Source organism: Gallinula chloropus, assembly GCF_964237585.1.
Source record: "Gallinula chloropus genome assembly, chromosome: 19".
Lineage (NCBI taxonomy): Eukaryota > Metazoa > Chordata > Aves > Gruiformes > Rallidae > Gallinula > Gallinula chloropus.
In genome coordinates, this window is record NC_140104.1 from 11,415,779 (window position 1) to 11,430,421 (window position 14,643).

The 14,643-nt window shown below is 55.9% G+C and overlaps 3 protein-coding genes across 4 annotated transcripts; 2 read left to right on the forward strand and 1 right to left on the reverse strand.

The window, feature by feature from the left end:
* The first annotated feature begins 218 nt into the window (after window positions 1-218).
* On the forward strand, window positions 219-1,498 carry SEBOX (SEBOX homeobox). The gene is made up of 2 exons (XM_084273280.1): window positions 219-585; window positions 685-1,498. The coding sequence occupies exons 1-2, from the start codon at window positions 310-312 to the stop codon at window positions 928-930; spliced, it is 522 nt and encodes a 173-aa protein (XP_084129406.1). The 5' UTR covers window positions 219-309; the 3' UTR covers window positions 931-1,498.
* Window positions 1,499-1,635: 137 nt separating this feature from the next.
* Window positions 1,636-4,163, reverse strand: VMA12 (vacuolar ATPase assembly factor VMA12). 2 transcript variants are annotated; one of them, XM_084273279.1, is made up of 6 exons: window positions 3,981-4,163; window positions 3,820-3,893; window positions 3,624-3,713; window positions 2,494-2,530; window positions 2,144-2,256; window positions 1,636-2,059 (listed from the first exon to the last, which is right to left on the reverse strand). In XM_084273279.1, exons 1-6 carry the CDS (start codon window positions 4,150-4,152, stop codon window positions 1,964-1,966), a joined length of 582 nt encoding a protein of 193 aa, XP_084129405.1. In that variant the 5' UTR covers window positions 4,153-4,163; the 3' UTR covers window positions 1,636-1,963. The 2 variants fall into 2 exon arrangements, with proteins under 2 accessions (XP_084129405.1, XP_084129404.1); XM_084273278.1 differs by having other exon boundaries at window positions 1,636-2,256.
* Window positions 4,164-4,288: 125 nt separating this feature from the next.
* POLDIP2 (DNA polymerase delta interacting protein 2) lies at window positions 4,289-12,468 on the forward strand. Its single transcript, XM_084273277.1, has 11 exons — window positions 4,289-4,478; window positions 4,896-4,977; window positions 5,667-5,764; window positions 6,604-6,700; window positions 7,131-7,206; window positions 7,747-7,854; window positions 8,620-8,756; window positions 9,736-9,762; window positions 9,949-10,074; window positions 10,475-10,554; window positions 11,988-12,468. Exons 1-11 carry the CDS (start codon window positions 4,306-4,308, stop codon window positions 12,100-12,102), a joined length of 1,119 nt encoding a protein of 372 aa, XP_084129403.1. The 5' UTR covers window positions 4,289-4,305; the 3' UTR covers window positions 12,103-12,468.
* The last annotated feature ends 2,175 nt before the right edge of the window (window positions 12,469-14,643 follow it).

The window sequence follows — 14,643 nt, forward strand, 5'->3', positions numbered from 1 at the left end:
GATCCCCCCGGCACCGGACACCCCCCAAGTTCCCTCCGAGGCCCGGGATTGTCAAGGACCCCACCGTGTCCCGCCGGGAGGTGGAGGTATGAGTACCGGGGGTGCTGGGGGACATCGTCCCCGAGGCAGCCGGGGCGCTGCCGTCGGGGGGAGCGTAGAGCGGACCGGCCCCGGGAGGCGCCGGGGAAAGGCTGGTGTTGGGAGGAGGGGGCAGCAGCGCCCGTTCGGGGCGGTCCCAGCCCGCCGGGTGGGGGGGCCCGTGGGGGAATAAAAGCCAGGGCGGCGGCGGGGCCGAGGGAGCCGGGCAGGATGAGCGCGGCCCCGGACACCTCCCGGGCCCCCCAGCCGCTGCTCCGCTTCCCCGACGGGGCGGGCGGGCCAGGCGGCGGGCAGGGAGGGCGCAGCCCGGGGCCGTGCCCCTGCCCCTGCCCCTGCCCGGGAGGGCCGCGGAAGCGGCGGCGGACCACGTTCAGCCAGGGGCAGCTGTCAGAGCTGGAGCGGGCCTTCGCCGCCGTGCCCTACCCGGACATCGCCACCCGGGAGCGCCTGGCCGAGCTCACCCAGCTGCCCGAGGCCAAGATCCAGGTGAGCGCGGACGGGACCCCCCCCTTCCCCATCCCTCCCTCGCGGGGCCGCCGCTGCCGCCGTCTCACGGCGTCCCCCCACCCCCCTCTCCCGGCCCAGGTCTGGTTCCAGAACCGCCGTGCCCGCAGGATCCGCAGCACCAAACCAGAGCCATCGCTGCCGCCGCTGCCGCAGCCTGGGGAGCGGGGTCCTCCCACGGCACCCCCCGAAGGCACCGCCCCGGGCTCGGCCCCCACCCTGCCTCCACCGAGAGCCCGCAGCCCGGCTCGGGGTCTCCCCACCTCGTTGGGCTCCATCTCCGACCTCATCTACAGCGCGGCCATCACCAACCTGGGCGAGCTGTAGCGGTGGGGCACCCCCCAGCACCAGGACACCCCACCCCACCCCCTTCCCCGTGGCACCGAGACCCCCGGCTTAGCACCTCGATTTCATTAGGGTGTGGAATTGCTGCCGGTCCCAAAGGTCCCAGGGATGTCATCCAATCTCCTAAATGCCGGCGTGGTCTGTGGCGGGGTCGGGTCCCCATCAGCCCCCTAATGCCAACTAATCTTTTGGAACAAAATACCTTAATCTGGGCCGGTATCCGCGGATGATTGTGGCGCAGCCGCCCCTAATCCGCAGGCACGTTCGCAGGTGCCGGCAGATCTCCCCGTATCGGATATTAAAGCGTGTTCACAGAGGGGCTTAGCTGCCATCAGAGCATTAATCACCGTGTCCAGCCCTGGCAGGGTGCCCACCTGGCAGGTGTCCGGGTCCACAGGGACAAGCTTGTCACCCCCTCCCCGCTGTGGGTGCCCCAGGCTGGCTCCCTTCTCTAAGAAGAGCCCCTGGGGATCTGTGTTGAGAAGTTTCCCTTCCCTACCCACAGAAGTTGGGCACCCTTTGGCAGGGGGGTAGAGCTGAGCACTCCTCACTGCCCTGTCTGCAGAGGGAGGTTTGGGCAAGAGCAGGGTGTGGGATGCAGAGGGAAGATTCCCAGCTCTCTCTGGTGTCTTTTAGATGTCAGGTCGGTGTTCCGCATAGCAACAGACGTCTCCCATCAGGCAGGAAGAAGGTTGCAGACACCCAAGGTTATTTATTGCCAGAATAAAGGGACAGCAACTTCACAGGAGAACAGGAACAACGGGAGCCAACGCGCCTCTCTGAGCCCAGGTGGTGAGAGTCCACTGCTGTTCCCTCTTCCGCAGCCACAGGATTTTTAATCCATGTGTTGTTACAGGAACGTTGAGGAACAGGAAGCAAAGGATGAGCTCTGAGGAATGCAGCAGCCTTGCCCGGAGCAGGAGCAGGTACAACCAGATGGCAGAAGATAAACCTGCCCCAAACTATCGACTTCTGGGGGAGGTCAAGCGCCTCCAGCTCGCAGGGACACCCGCCATCATAGCTTCCCAAGGTCCCCTTCCAGGGTTCGTACCATCACATACAGCTCAGCCAAGCCAACCACCGAGGCCACAATCACCGCTGAGAGGACGCGCTGGGGACACAGGAGGAGAGAGGAGTCACCCTGTGAGCTGCTGCCCGCGCTGCAAACAGGCTCCGGGGCCGCGGGCTCACTCACCGCCGCGGTCTCCGCGAAGACGTACTGGCTGCCCAGGTACGTGCAGGCGAAGGCGGCCGCCACGGTGACGAAGAAGTTAAACACGGTGATGACAACAGCTCGAACAGAGTGAGCTGGAGAGAAGGGGAAAGGCTTTTAGGTAAGGGGAGAGTAGGGCCGGGGCTGTGCTGTCACCCTGCTGACGGAGCGCTCCAGGATGTTTGTCCCAGTGAGCAACAAGCTGCCCCTTCAGCTTGAGGAACCCTCTTCTTGGCGGCAACAGGGCTGTGTGTGCTGTCACCAGCCAGCGGCGCGCCTGTTTCCCCGACTGACCTGTAGGTGCGTGCTCAGCAGGACAGGCAGCCACTCACCTTCCCTCCCCAGCTCAGACAAGGTCCCGTTCGCCTCCTGCGAGAAGGGGTTGAACCAGCCTGTGATGGGTTGTACTTCAACGTGAACCGCGGAATAAACGCGACGCTGGTGCCCTGTGCTGTCCCTGAGCCTGAGGAGTTCGGGGAGGGGGTGGGAGGGTGAGGGGCAGGGGAACAGCAGCTCCACAGCACCCAGGTTTCTCTGCTTTTACTTCCCTGCTGCGCTTCAGGGACGGTGAGAAGGGATGGGCTTCTAGGCAAAGCTCTTCTCAGAGCGTGAGGCTCCCTGCTGCGGGTCTGCCTTGCAGAGAGACACTGAGAGGTCTCACCTCGTCCCCTGTGTGCTGCCAAGAACTAAAAGCTGGAGAGCTCCCTGTCAGATTGGAAGTGGTTACCCCATTTCAAATGGCAGATACTGGGGAGGAGGCAGGGAAGAATGTGATGAGCAGAGGGCTGTGGGAATACTCTGTCGCTGTTTTCACCACCCAGCTCTGCTAAAACCACCCCAGTTGATAGATGAAGTGGCTACATTTGACAGAGAGCCAAGCAGAGCTTCCCACAAGAGTTAATGCAAAGGGAGGATCTGTGTAGGGGCTTGAACACACAGGGAGACCCGTGTGGAGGAGGGATGGGCAGGGTGGGATCATGAGGAATGTCAGCAGGAAGGGATGCTGGCTTGTCCAAATGGTCACCCAGCCAAAAGATCTCACCTCTTCCTCAGGGAGAATCAGTGCCCAACTACTACCTCGTTTTATCAGCTTTTATTTCAACACGAATCATCTCATTTTAGAGCCAGGATTCTCCAGAACAAGGCAGCACAGATGTGCCCAGGAAAACTCGTACTGTGGGTGCTCATTCTCCCAGACCAAAACCTGAGATCTTTGGTGGAGCAGGCTGTTCCCAGGTGTCAACAACACCTCTGAATATTTCCCCCTCCTGGCCACCCTGTCCCATCTCTGCCCTCAGCATCCCATCCACTGTCCCTGGGTATTTACAGCGTGTGCTCCCCACGCCCCTGCCAGGGTTCCCCCCCCCCCCCCCCCCCCGTGCTGCACCCACCCCACGGGGCAAAACTCCCTTTGCGAGGCTTCCTGCTGAGGACTGAATCCTGGCCGCAGGGAGCCCCTCACCTGGCCGGTGATGTTGCGGGTCATCCGGCGGTACTCCTCGTTGGCCAGCTTGGCCTTTATCCGCTCCAGCCGGGCCACCAGCTCGGGGTTCTGGGGGAAGGGCAGAGCCACCGTGAGGGCCGGGGCGGGGTGGGGTGGGGGGGAGAGGGCGGGACGGGCCCGCCAGCGCTGCCCCCCGCGCCCGGCCATCACCTACCCTCGGCGGTACCGGCACCTCGGGCAGATAGATCTCGCTGCCCACCAGAAGCTCATGTAGGTACAGCGGAGAGTCTGCGGGGGTGGGAAACGGGGCGGTTAACGGCGGCCCGGCCGGTGGCGGCCCGTGGAGCCGGGGGGGGGTGGGAGTTGCGGGCCTACCTGCCTCCCGCAGCGCGGCGTGCAGCCTCCGCAGCAGGCTGAAGGGCACCAGGCCGCGCTCGGAAGCCAGAGCCGCCTCCAGCTCGGCCCGCAGGCCGGCGGGCAGCTCCGCCAGCTCGCCGCCCTCCACCGCCTGCCGCAGCCGGGGCCCGGCCTCCACCGCCGACGCCATCTTGCCCGGCCGCCGTCGCTTAGGCGACAGGGAGCGCCATAGAGCGCGGGGGACGGGCTAGAGCGGCGCTGGCCCCTTTGCGGGGGCTGCCGGGAAGGGGGAGGGGGTGCGCGGTGCATTGTGGGCTGGCGGCGGGGTCGGCCCGGCCGCGGGATGTCGGGCTGCGCGGCGCGGCGCTACGTGACGGCGGCGCTGGGCCGGTGCCGGGCCCGCGGGCTGCCGCTCTGGGAGCCGCCACCGGCCCGCGGGCTGCGGCCCCTGGGCGCGGGGAGAGCCGCGGCGCTTCCCCTGCTGCTCCTGCCGCCGCGGCGGCACCTCTCGTCGCGGTGAGGCCTGGCGGGGGCGAGGGGGGCGGGCCCGGGGGGGGGGGGGTTTGGGGGGAGGCGGGCGGTGGGGGGGGGTGGCTGGGAGGGGGGGTTTGGGGGTGAGGGGTGCGGGAGCGTTTGAGGGGGGTGTGGGGGGCTGTTGGGTTGAGACTGGAGAGTTGGGGGGTCGTGGGGCTGTGGGAGGGGGGGGGTGGGCTAAAGGGGCAGCTGGGCGAGGGATGGGGGGTGTTCAGGGCGGGGGTGGGGGACTGGGCGGCCTGGTGGGTACCAGCACTTTGCTGGGGGATGTGTGGAGCTGGAAAGGGGGGGTGGGGAGGGGGGGACTGTGCTGGGCCAGCACCCGGGGCTCAGGTGCTGTGTGGCCCTGGGGGCTGGTTAAACCCCTGGGAATCCACCCAACTGCCTCCCTGCTCCTAGAAACCGTCCGGAGGGCAAAGTGCTGGAGACTGTGGGGGTGTTTGAGGCACCAAAGCAGCACGGCAAGTACGAGACGGGGCAGGTGAGTGGTTCTGGGGAGCAGAGCTGACCCCACAGGCTCGTTCCACAGAGGTGGGGTAGCTGAGTGATTTCACTTGGAGGAGCCTGTTGCGTTCTAGTAGAAGGCCAGAAGCTTCACAGTCCGCTGCTCCTCGTCTGTGCTGTGTCTGCAGTTTGTCAGTCATCTGACAGTAGCGAGTTGATAAGAATCTGCAGCGTGACACAACTGTTCCTACAATGGCATTTACTCCCCTGGTTTTATTTAAGGGATTTTTCCCTCTAGGAGCAAAAAAAAGATGATGGATTCAGTAACAGCTGAACTTGTGATATCTGGGCTCATGATGCACAGATTTGTTTCTGTGTTCCTGACTGGTTGCTCCCATGCTGGTGGCCTTTCTTTGCTTCTGCCATTCCATTACTTTATTACTAGTTTAGCCATTCACTTTTACAGGGTAGAGATGACATGAATTTGTTCCTCACCCCAGGCTGTTTATGTTCCTTCTTTGTTTCTTCTCTGGGTTCACAGAGTGGTGATTCTGCCTTCCCATCCCCTGCATTCACGGTGTTTGTAAATGTTTCTAGTTTTACCTCAGTTAACAGCTTTTTAATGTATTTTTTCTTTAAATACTGTCACAAAAGAGCCTTTGGCTTCATGTTTCCTGTTGTTTAAGGTTTGCTGTGTATTCAAATGCAGTTGTTTGTTCCTTTCAGCTATTTCTTCACAGCGTGTTTGGCTACCGAGGAATAGTCCTGTTTCCCTGGCAGGCCAGGCTTTATGATCGGGATGTGGCTTCTCCTGTCCCAGAAAAGTAAGGATTTGTTCTGGTTTATATCTTGCTCTACTGTTCCCTTTACATTTTTGAGCAGGTTTTCCTGGTTGGGGTAAACAAGTCTTTTTAAGGAGGACGTTGGTATGGGACTGTTTTGTGTGAATGTCAGCTAGAAGTGAGGTGCTTAAAGAAGAAAGGTTGGGAGTTAATTTCTGTCCTGGGTTTGGCTAGGATAGAGTTAAACCAGGACAATTTTGTAACAATTTTCTATTGATTAAAGACAGGGTGGAATTAGGAAAGATTGAGTGTGTGTGAAGGAAGTGAGAAAACCCAGCCAGCAACAAACCATGCTCCTGGCATTCCTTGTTATTAAACCCCCCACCTTGTGTTGCTTTTTTGAGTTAGGTCTCTGTGTTAAAAAATTGCCAGTGAGTTGGATTTGTCAGCTGCCTCCCCAGTTTCCACCCAGTAGGCCAAGTCCATCCTTCCTGTAGACTGTGTCACTGTTCACTCCTCTCCCCTGTTCCATCCATTTCCCCCCTGCCTGAGTGTGCTGGGTGTTTGGAGCTGGGAAGGAAGGAGGAGTAAGCAGGGAATCAGAGGGCAGGAGAAGTACTCAGCACAAACAAGAGATGGGACTGAGCAGGAAGAACAACTGAGTCTGAGCACAGAGCTGTGGTGCCTCTGACAAACACTGTTGACTGACACCGCGGCTCGTCTGTGGGGTGGGTGGCTGGGTTTAATTTAGGTGGAACTGAATGATTACAGACTGTGAAGTGTTTGTTTGTTTTAAACCTCTGCTTATGAGTGTGCTTGGCTCTGGTAAGGAGTTTGCTGCCATCCTGTGCTTCAACTCAGTGCTCTGCTTTTCCCCTTAGGAGTGAGAACGCAGCAGGCCATGGTTCCAAAGAGGTCAAGGGCAAAACCCACACTTACTACCAGGTGCTAATAGATGCCCGTGATTGTCCACATATAGTAAGTAACCAATGATCTTGCTATGGAAACTCAAGTATCTCCTATAGGAAGGCTTTAGATGGACAGGCACTGAAATAAAAGGGCTATGATGATGGCTAACTTGTTCAGAGTGTTAGGACAGGTTTTTCTTCAAGTCCTATTTTCCCTGAGAAAGATAATCTGGAATGTCACATGGCTGTTTTCTGGAGCCCTTTTCCCCTCTCCAACCTCACTTCCTCATCCTGTTGGCATTCCTACTTACAGGTCCTTACAGACTGCAGCACTGAAAATGCTCCTCACTTGTTTGAGTTGGGAATTAGTCTAGGAAATCAAAAAGGAGGAATGTTCTGAGGTGAATGGGTTAATTAAAGGAAATGTTACCCACTTCAGAAACCACAACAGGGAAGTGAAATGTGGCCCACAGAAGGACATAAACCTCTCTCTTTCTCAGTCCCAGAGATCACAGACAGAAGCAGTGACGTTCCTGGCAAACCATGATGACAGCAGAGCCCTCTATGCCATCCCAGGTGAGTGAAACACACCTGCAGACCTCTGTGGAGGTGGGGGCTGCCGCCAGGCGAGCTCAGAACAGTCTCCAACACTCAGCTTCTGCCAGCAAAGCAGCAGTTCCTGTGATGAACCCCTCTGGGGTTTAGGGCCTGGCTAGAAACAACAGGCTCAAGTACACGAAGCTCTTCTGGGTGGGTGGAAGTTGGGCAGCCTCTGATCACACACTTGAGCTCTAGGGACACAGATCCTGTACGTGTCCCTGATCACACAGGTGTTACTGTGTTACCAGGACAGCTGGATCTCTTCTTGTTCTGTGCATTTCCTGCCCAAAGCCCTTCTCTGACCATGCAGTCATTTCCCAGGCAGTGTGTGGTTATCAGAGAATGCTGCCAAGGGTTATCACTGGCCCCTTTCCCCCATTCCTGCTCACAGTCACGGCGTCAGCTTTGGCTGCTGCCAAAATCCTTTTCTTAACTTCTCTCACCTAGTGTGAGCCATTCCTTCTGACCTGCTCTTTTCTGGAGTAATTCAGTGGCTTTTGTTGGTTTCTTTTCCAGGTTTAGACTATGTAAGCCATGAAGATATCCTTCCCTACAGCTCCACTGATCAAGTGCCCATCCAGCACGAGCTCTTTGAGCGGTTTCTCATGTACGACCAAACTAAAGGTAATTTCTGGTGTCAGAGGGAAATCTTCAGAGCCAGATACTTGCAGTACTATATGACAAGTATCCAGAACCATCATCTTGGATACACTATAAAACTCTTGGCCTGGTTTGGGATGTGTTACTGTAAAACTTCCTTTCAGTAATTTTTATAACGACGTGATGGGAGTTGCTTTGATGGAGAAGGACTCAGGTTATGGTTTGCCTCTCATCAACTTGTGCCCCTGTACTCGGCATTGGTGAGGCCACACCTTGAGTACTGGGTCCAGTTCTGGGCTCCCCACCATCAGAAGGACATTGAGGCCCTTGAGCAAGTGCAGAGAAGGGCAACCAGGCTGGGGAAGGGGCTGGAGGGCAAATCATATGAGGAGCGGCTGAGGGAGCTGGGGGTGTTCAGCCTGGAGAAGAGGAGGCTGAGGGGAGACCTTATCACCACCTACAACTACCTGAAGGGAGGTTGTAGAGAGGTGGGTGATGGTCTCTTCAGCCAGGTGACAGGAGATGGGACAAGGGGCAATGGTACTAAGCTGGGCCAGGGCAGGGACAGATTGGATATTAGAAAAACATTTGTTACTGAAAGAGTTGTCAGGGCTGGAACAGGCTGCCCAGGGAGGGGCTGAGTCCCCTTCCCTGGATGTGTTCAGAAAAAGGGTAGCTGAGGTACTTAGGGATCTGGTTTAGCTTAGGATGGGAATGGTTGGACTCCATGATCTACAAAGGTCTCTTCCAACCTTGTGATGATTGTGATTGTGAACTCCCTCCCCCCAGCTCCACCCTTTGTAGCGAGGGACACGCTGTGTGCCTGGCAGGAGAAGAACCACCCCTGGCTTGAGCTCTCCGACGTGCACCGAGAAACCACGGAGAACATCCGTGTCACCGTCATCCCCTTCTACATGGGCATGAGGGTAGGTCTGTGCCTCCTGTCGCTGCCATCTGGTTCACTTGCATGTTTCTAAGACCAGTTTACTAACTGAAGGTGCCTTCTGCTTACTGGAGAAACTTATTAATCACAGTTGCAGTTTCCTTGTTACGTTTGGTAGAGGTATGAACATGAAATAGTTGTGCCACGTGTTTTTGGGGAAGGGCTCCTGCAAGCTTGGCTTTTGGTTGTTATTTGGAGGAAGGGAGCTATGCTGTGCTGTTCCACAGGACAGTGTTAGCGAGCCACTGAGGAAGATTATTCACAAGGCTTGTGAAATGGTCACAGATGGGCAGGTGTGTAATGGGTGGCACTGAGGTCACCTGCCCTGTAATGACAGACACGTCCGTTATCCTGCCCACTGATGAGCTCTCTGGGTGTCTGCCCCTGTTTCCTGGTTCTGATGTGGGTTGGAGGGTTTGGGTACAGCCACCTGGATTTAGTTGATAACCATGTACCCTTTATAGCATGAACCTCATGTGGACCACCCAAAATAACGAGGCTCTAATGAACATCTGAGTGGGAGGGCTGGGAATTAATGCAGCCGTTTGATTTCTGGGTCCAGACGACAAGGGAGCCTGTGTGGTGACTGGGGAATATTTTGGTGTGTATTTGCAATTTCTGGAGCCCAAGCTGATCCAAACCCTGTCAGAAAAACAGGCACCTAAAGGCATGGAAATGGGTGTTTCTAGATCTGTAGAAAGTGCTTAATTAACATGGAGATCAACCCTCTGTAGTCACACGATCCTTGTAAATCTCCCACCTCCCGATGACATGTCTAGAGCAGAGCCAGTGCCAGGATGGACTGCTTCAGAGAGCAGCTGTCTCTCTGCTCATCTGAGTTGCCTTGTGTCGCTCTGGCGTGGAGGGAGAGCCCCCTGTGCTTGTGCTGTGCTGACAGCTGAAGAGGTTTTGGCGCTGAGCATTGAAGGGCAGCAGCTAAAGTCTCTTGTTTCTCTTGACAGGAAGCCCAGAATTCCCATGTCTACTGGGTAAGTGCCTTTTGTTTCAAAAAGCAGCTAAAGGGAAGGAGTTTATTTACTGCAGCATCATTGCTGTGTGATTAAGCTCTGAGAGAGAGTAGCCCTTGCCTGGCAACTGTTTCCCAGTATCAGCTATGGGCTAACAACTGTTTGCAGCTGATACCAGTTCTTGATAACAGCCTTTCTTCTCTCCAGTGGCGCTACTGTATTCGCTTGGAGAACCTTGACAGCGAAGTGGTTCAACTCCGAGAGCGGCACTGGAGGATATTTAGCTTGTCTGGCACCTTGGAAACAGTCAGGGGGCGTGGTGTTGTAGGAAGGGTAAGTATTGTGTAGCTGCTTTTGGGAAGTGCAGCCCCTTTGCTGGAATCCCCTGCCTTGGGTTGATTTGCCAGCGAGTCGCTTAGTGGGCAGTAGAAATAGATGGGATGGGAAACTGGCAATGAAAAAACCATGTGAGCTTTTCATCTGTTGTTAGTGTGTGTGAGCTGAAACCTCTCACTGCTGGAGGATGATCCTAAGTGACTGGTAATGAGGGAATTGGAATAGTACATGATTCTGGCCCTACTCACTGGGCAGATTGTTTGCTGTGTAACTGGTGGTGATGCTCAGGCATGGATCTGTGTTTTCCTCACTCTATACGTTTCCTGTTGATGCCTGTCTGTGGAGAAACGTTTCAGATGCATTGCTGAGGCAGACTGGTCTCTTCTTGTCTTCTCAGGAGCCAGTTTTATCCAAAGAACAGCCAGCATTTCAGTACAGCAGTCACGTCTCCCTGCAGGCATCCAGTGGTCACATGTGGTAAGGAGCATTTATTACTGCAGTAGTGGTTTAGATGTAGGACCCTGCAGCACTGAGCTGGGATGCAGTTTGCAGCCTGGAGTTATGGCTGAAAGGTGGGTGGAAGTGGACTGGATGGATGGGGCATGGTTGAGAATTAAAATGCCTACGAGCATTCTATGTTTATAGCAGTATTCCAGTTAGTGATCAGATGATCTACTGAATCTCTGCACCAGGAGAGGTTCCAGGCTAATTTATCCTCCTTCTTTGGTCTGTCTAGACTGGATTTGAAAAGACATGAAGCAGTTCTGTGTCATCTTCTGCTGTGTGCAGTTTGTGTCCCTCGCAGTCCTCGCTGTGAGAGTGTTTCCCTAGGCAGCAGGGATGTGTGTGCTGGTATCTCCTCTCTTTGGAGAGGACCGAGCTTTGGTTTGGTGCCTGGGTGAAGCTGTGTGTCCACAAGGAATTGGCATGTGGGGTTATTCCCAGTTTAGGCCAGATGAGGCCTTCGTCTGCCTGGTGCTCACATCCTCTCTTCTGTAAGTGCAGGTAGGAGGGTGCTCAGTGGGTTAAAGCGGTTTCCCTCTGTTCCCATTTCAGTTGGGTTAGTGCATTTGGTGTCATCTGAGCGACCAGAAATGCATGGCCACCTCTCACCCTCTGTACAACAGGTCTGGCATTTCCTGAGTCAATCAGTCTCAGAGTTAAGCTGCCTCAGAACTGCCCTTAAGTTGGGAAAAGCAAGAGAGCAGCTCTTTGCCTACGGGACAAACCTTGGTTTTCCACTTTGAAGCATTCTGAATTGCTTGGGGAATGAAACCAGCCCGTGTAGTAGTTTTTCTCTCTCTGCATGCATCCTGAAGTGAGCTGCAGAACCTTTTGTCTCTGAAGCTGCTCTGCTTGACTGGATTGTGTCCTCTCTGTCACGAGAACCTGTTAGTTTATCTGTACAATCTTGTCCATGTCATGTTCTGCAGCACAGTTGCCTGTGGCTCAGGGCAGTAAACACAGGCTTTGTTTGTATGAGGACAGGCAGATGCCATTCTGAAATGCAGAGCAGAAACTGCAGCTGTGATGGCATTTCCTAGTGTCACAGACAAGCAATCCCCATCTGAATTTGCCTGTAACCACCTTGTAAAACCAGCCCAGGAGGTTGTGTCTCCTGTGGGGTGGGCGTTGGGTCAGCGCTGCCGTGGATGTGTGGGGTGAGCTGCCCCAGAGGCTCCGATCCTGACATCTTTATCCAGGACACGTGCACTGGGGATGGGATGTGAACAGCTCAGGGCTCTTCAAGAATCCTTTGGCAGGCAGATGTGCTTGTTGCCAGACCACCCTTGCAGATGCAGCCCTGGAGTCCCCACGCAGGATTACGGAAGAGCTCCCGTCTTACCTACTGATAATTCCCAGCCCTGTCTGTCCCTGGCCTCAGCGTGGTCTCTGCTGTTGTTTTGCAGGGGTACTTTCCGATTTGAGAGGCCTGATGGCTCCCACTTTGATGTCCGAATCCCACCCTTTTCTCTGGAAAGCAACAAAGATGAGAAGACCCCCCCTTCTGGCCTTCACTGGTAGAGCAGACCGAGACCCACAGAGACCTGTGTGTTGTAGACCTTTGCCTCCCCATTATGCTGCAAAGAAGAACACAGAGCTTTTTTTAACATTTTAAACCCTTTTTTTTTTTGTTTTAACTGTTGTCTAACGGGGAGGCTTTTTTTGAACTTTAATACTGGCTCTCTCAGGCTGCTTGTAAACATAAGCTGTGTTGCAGTTAACCCTCCCTTTTGTGGCACCTGCTGGGGTTGGAGCTGGGGAAGGTAGATCTGGGCTGCTGCAGAAGACTGGCCTCCCCCTCCTCAGCAGGCCTGGACCCTCTCCAATGTGTTGTGAATTCTCTGCCATTACGAGGTTTCTCTAATAAACTGGCCCTTCCAGTTGCAACCAGTCTTCCTTCATAAACCAAGGCCTCAGCTTTGCACCCAGCCTGCCCTGGCTTGGTGGGTTTTCCCCTCACCCTTGTACAAAGTGATGTCAGCACAGACTTCTTGCTGCTTCAGAAGGCAGCAAGGAATGTGAGATCAGCCTTCCCTGCCGTGCAGCTGCTTTCCTGGGATGGAGCCAGCGGGTGGCAGAGCAGCCTGTGAGCTCCACTCCTTGGTGTGCAGCTTGGCTGAGCCTTGTTGGTTGGAGAAGAGAGTGCTGAGCGGGGAGGGCAGGTTGGCAGGTGATGCTGAACAGGCTGCTGGGGTGGTTTGTGTGATGTGATAGTACAGGAGAGCCAAAGGGAGCCCTCCCCCTGCAAGGAAGGGCTGTGCCTTGCTGCAGGGCTGTGCCTTGCTGCAGGGATCTGTGTCCCAGCTGCTGGAGGATACTCCCAGCTCACACTGCAGCTGTAGCCATGTTCCCTCCATAGTTTCTGTCTTGGCAGGAGGAGCTTGTTTTAACCTGCTGATGCTGTTGGTCACTGTGAGGGGGTGCTTGGGTGTTCTGCTCCTGCTTGCTTGGCTCAGTGGGTTGTGGTTTGGTTTGGGGTTCGTTTTGGCTGTGCAGAGGGTCCTGCAGAGTGCCCCCATGGCTTACCATGTATGGGTCTGTGGAATTCTGCCTCTCCACTCCAAGGGTCCAAGCCACAATGCACATCAGGCATGAGCTCTTTTTGTGAGCCAGAGCTGCTCTCAGCAGCTCTTGAGGATTGCAGCGATCTGGAGAGATGTTCACCTCTGTGGTGGGACCCTTCTGGCTGTCTCTGGGCTTCCACACTCCCAGGTGACTCACAGAGGTGGTTGTGACAGGAACCTTAGATAGAAAAAGCTTCAAACCTTGTTCCTTAGTCTCACTTAATAACACTCCCAGGGCAGATGCTTTCCCTGATTCAGCTGTATCCTAGTGATCCCCACTTCCCCTGAGTCCTCTCTGTGAGCAGCCTCTTTGCACAGGGCTCTGCATGGCAGTGCTGTGGGCCAGCTGATGGGCAAACAGCCTTTGGAAACAAGTGGGAGATGCTCACATACTGTCCCACAGACAGCAGATACCTGCACAGAGTGACTTGATTACTACTGCCTGAACAGTAAGGTTTGAACACTGACCTCTTAATTTTGTGTCTTCCTTCCCATCAGGCAGGGTGTGGTGTTTGCAGTGTGTAGGTTTAGCCAGCCTGCTTCTAGAGTTAGAAAAGGATCTGTAAAGAACAGCCCACAGCCCTGTGTTGCCATAGTCTTGTGGAATTATTTGCAGGAGGAAAAGGGGGGGGGGGGGAATGAGGGGAATGACACCTGGTGTTCAAGGGAAGCAGGATCTGCAGGAACCTGCTTTGTCCTCCCATGTGGTTGCTCCATTCGGGATTGGAGTAGCCCAGCTTCTTGCTTGCATTACCAACTTCAGCTTTACTGGCAGTTGCAACGCCACTGTTAATGTTTAAACAGAATCACAGAAGTGTAGGGGTTGGAAGGGCCCTCTAAGACCTCCTGAGGTCCAACCCCTACACTTCTGTGATTCCAGAGATCGAGTCTAACCCCCCCTGCCAAAGCAGGGTCCCTAGGACAGGTCGCACAGGGAGGTATCCAGACAGGTCTCCACACCCCCTGGGCAGCCTGTCCCAGGGCTCTGTCACCCTCACCATGAAGAAGTTCTTCCACATATTGGTGCAGAACTCCCTGTGCTCCAACGTGAGCCCATCGCCCCTTGTCCTGTCCCCACAGACACTGAGAAGGGGCTGCCCACTTCCCCCTGTGTCCCACCCTTCAGATATTGATAAACACAGATCCCCTCTCAGTCTCTTTTCTCCAGGCTGAACTCAGCCTTGTAAAGCCCGCTGCTCCCTTCCCTGTGTCCCTGGGGCGCTTTGGCCCCAACGCTTCCCCTAAGGAGCCGCTTGACTCCTTCGTGAGGCCGTGGCCCTGCCTGCGGGGCCTCTGCTCGTCCAGCTGCGAGTGCTGCGCTGCCGGCGCAGGGCCCGCAACACCCCCCTCTGTGCTGGGGACCAGGCGGCAAGAGCCGAGGCGCCCAGCAGCCTGCACGGTGGGTGAGGGGCGCAGCCGGGCCTGCCCCGCGGCCTGGGGGAGCCCGGGGAGCCCTTTCCTCGGCTGCTCCTCCGCCGCCGGGCCTGGGCGCGGAGCG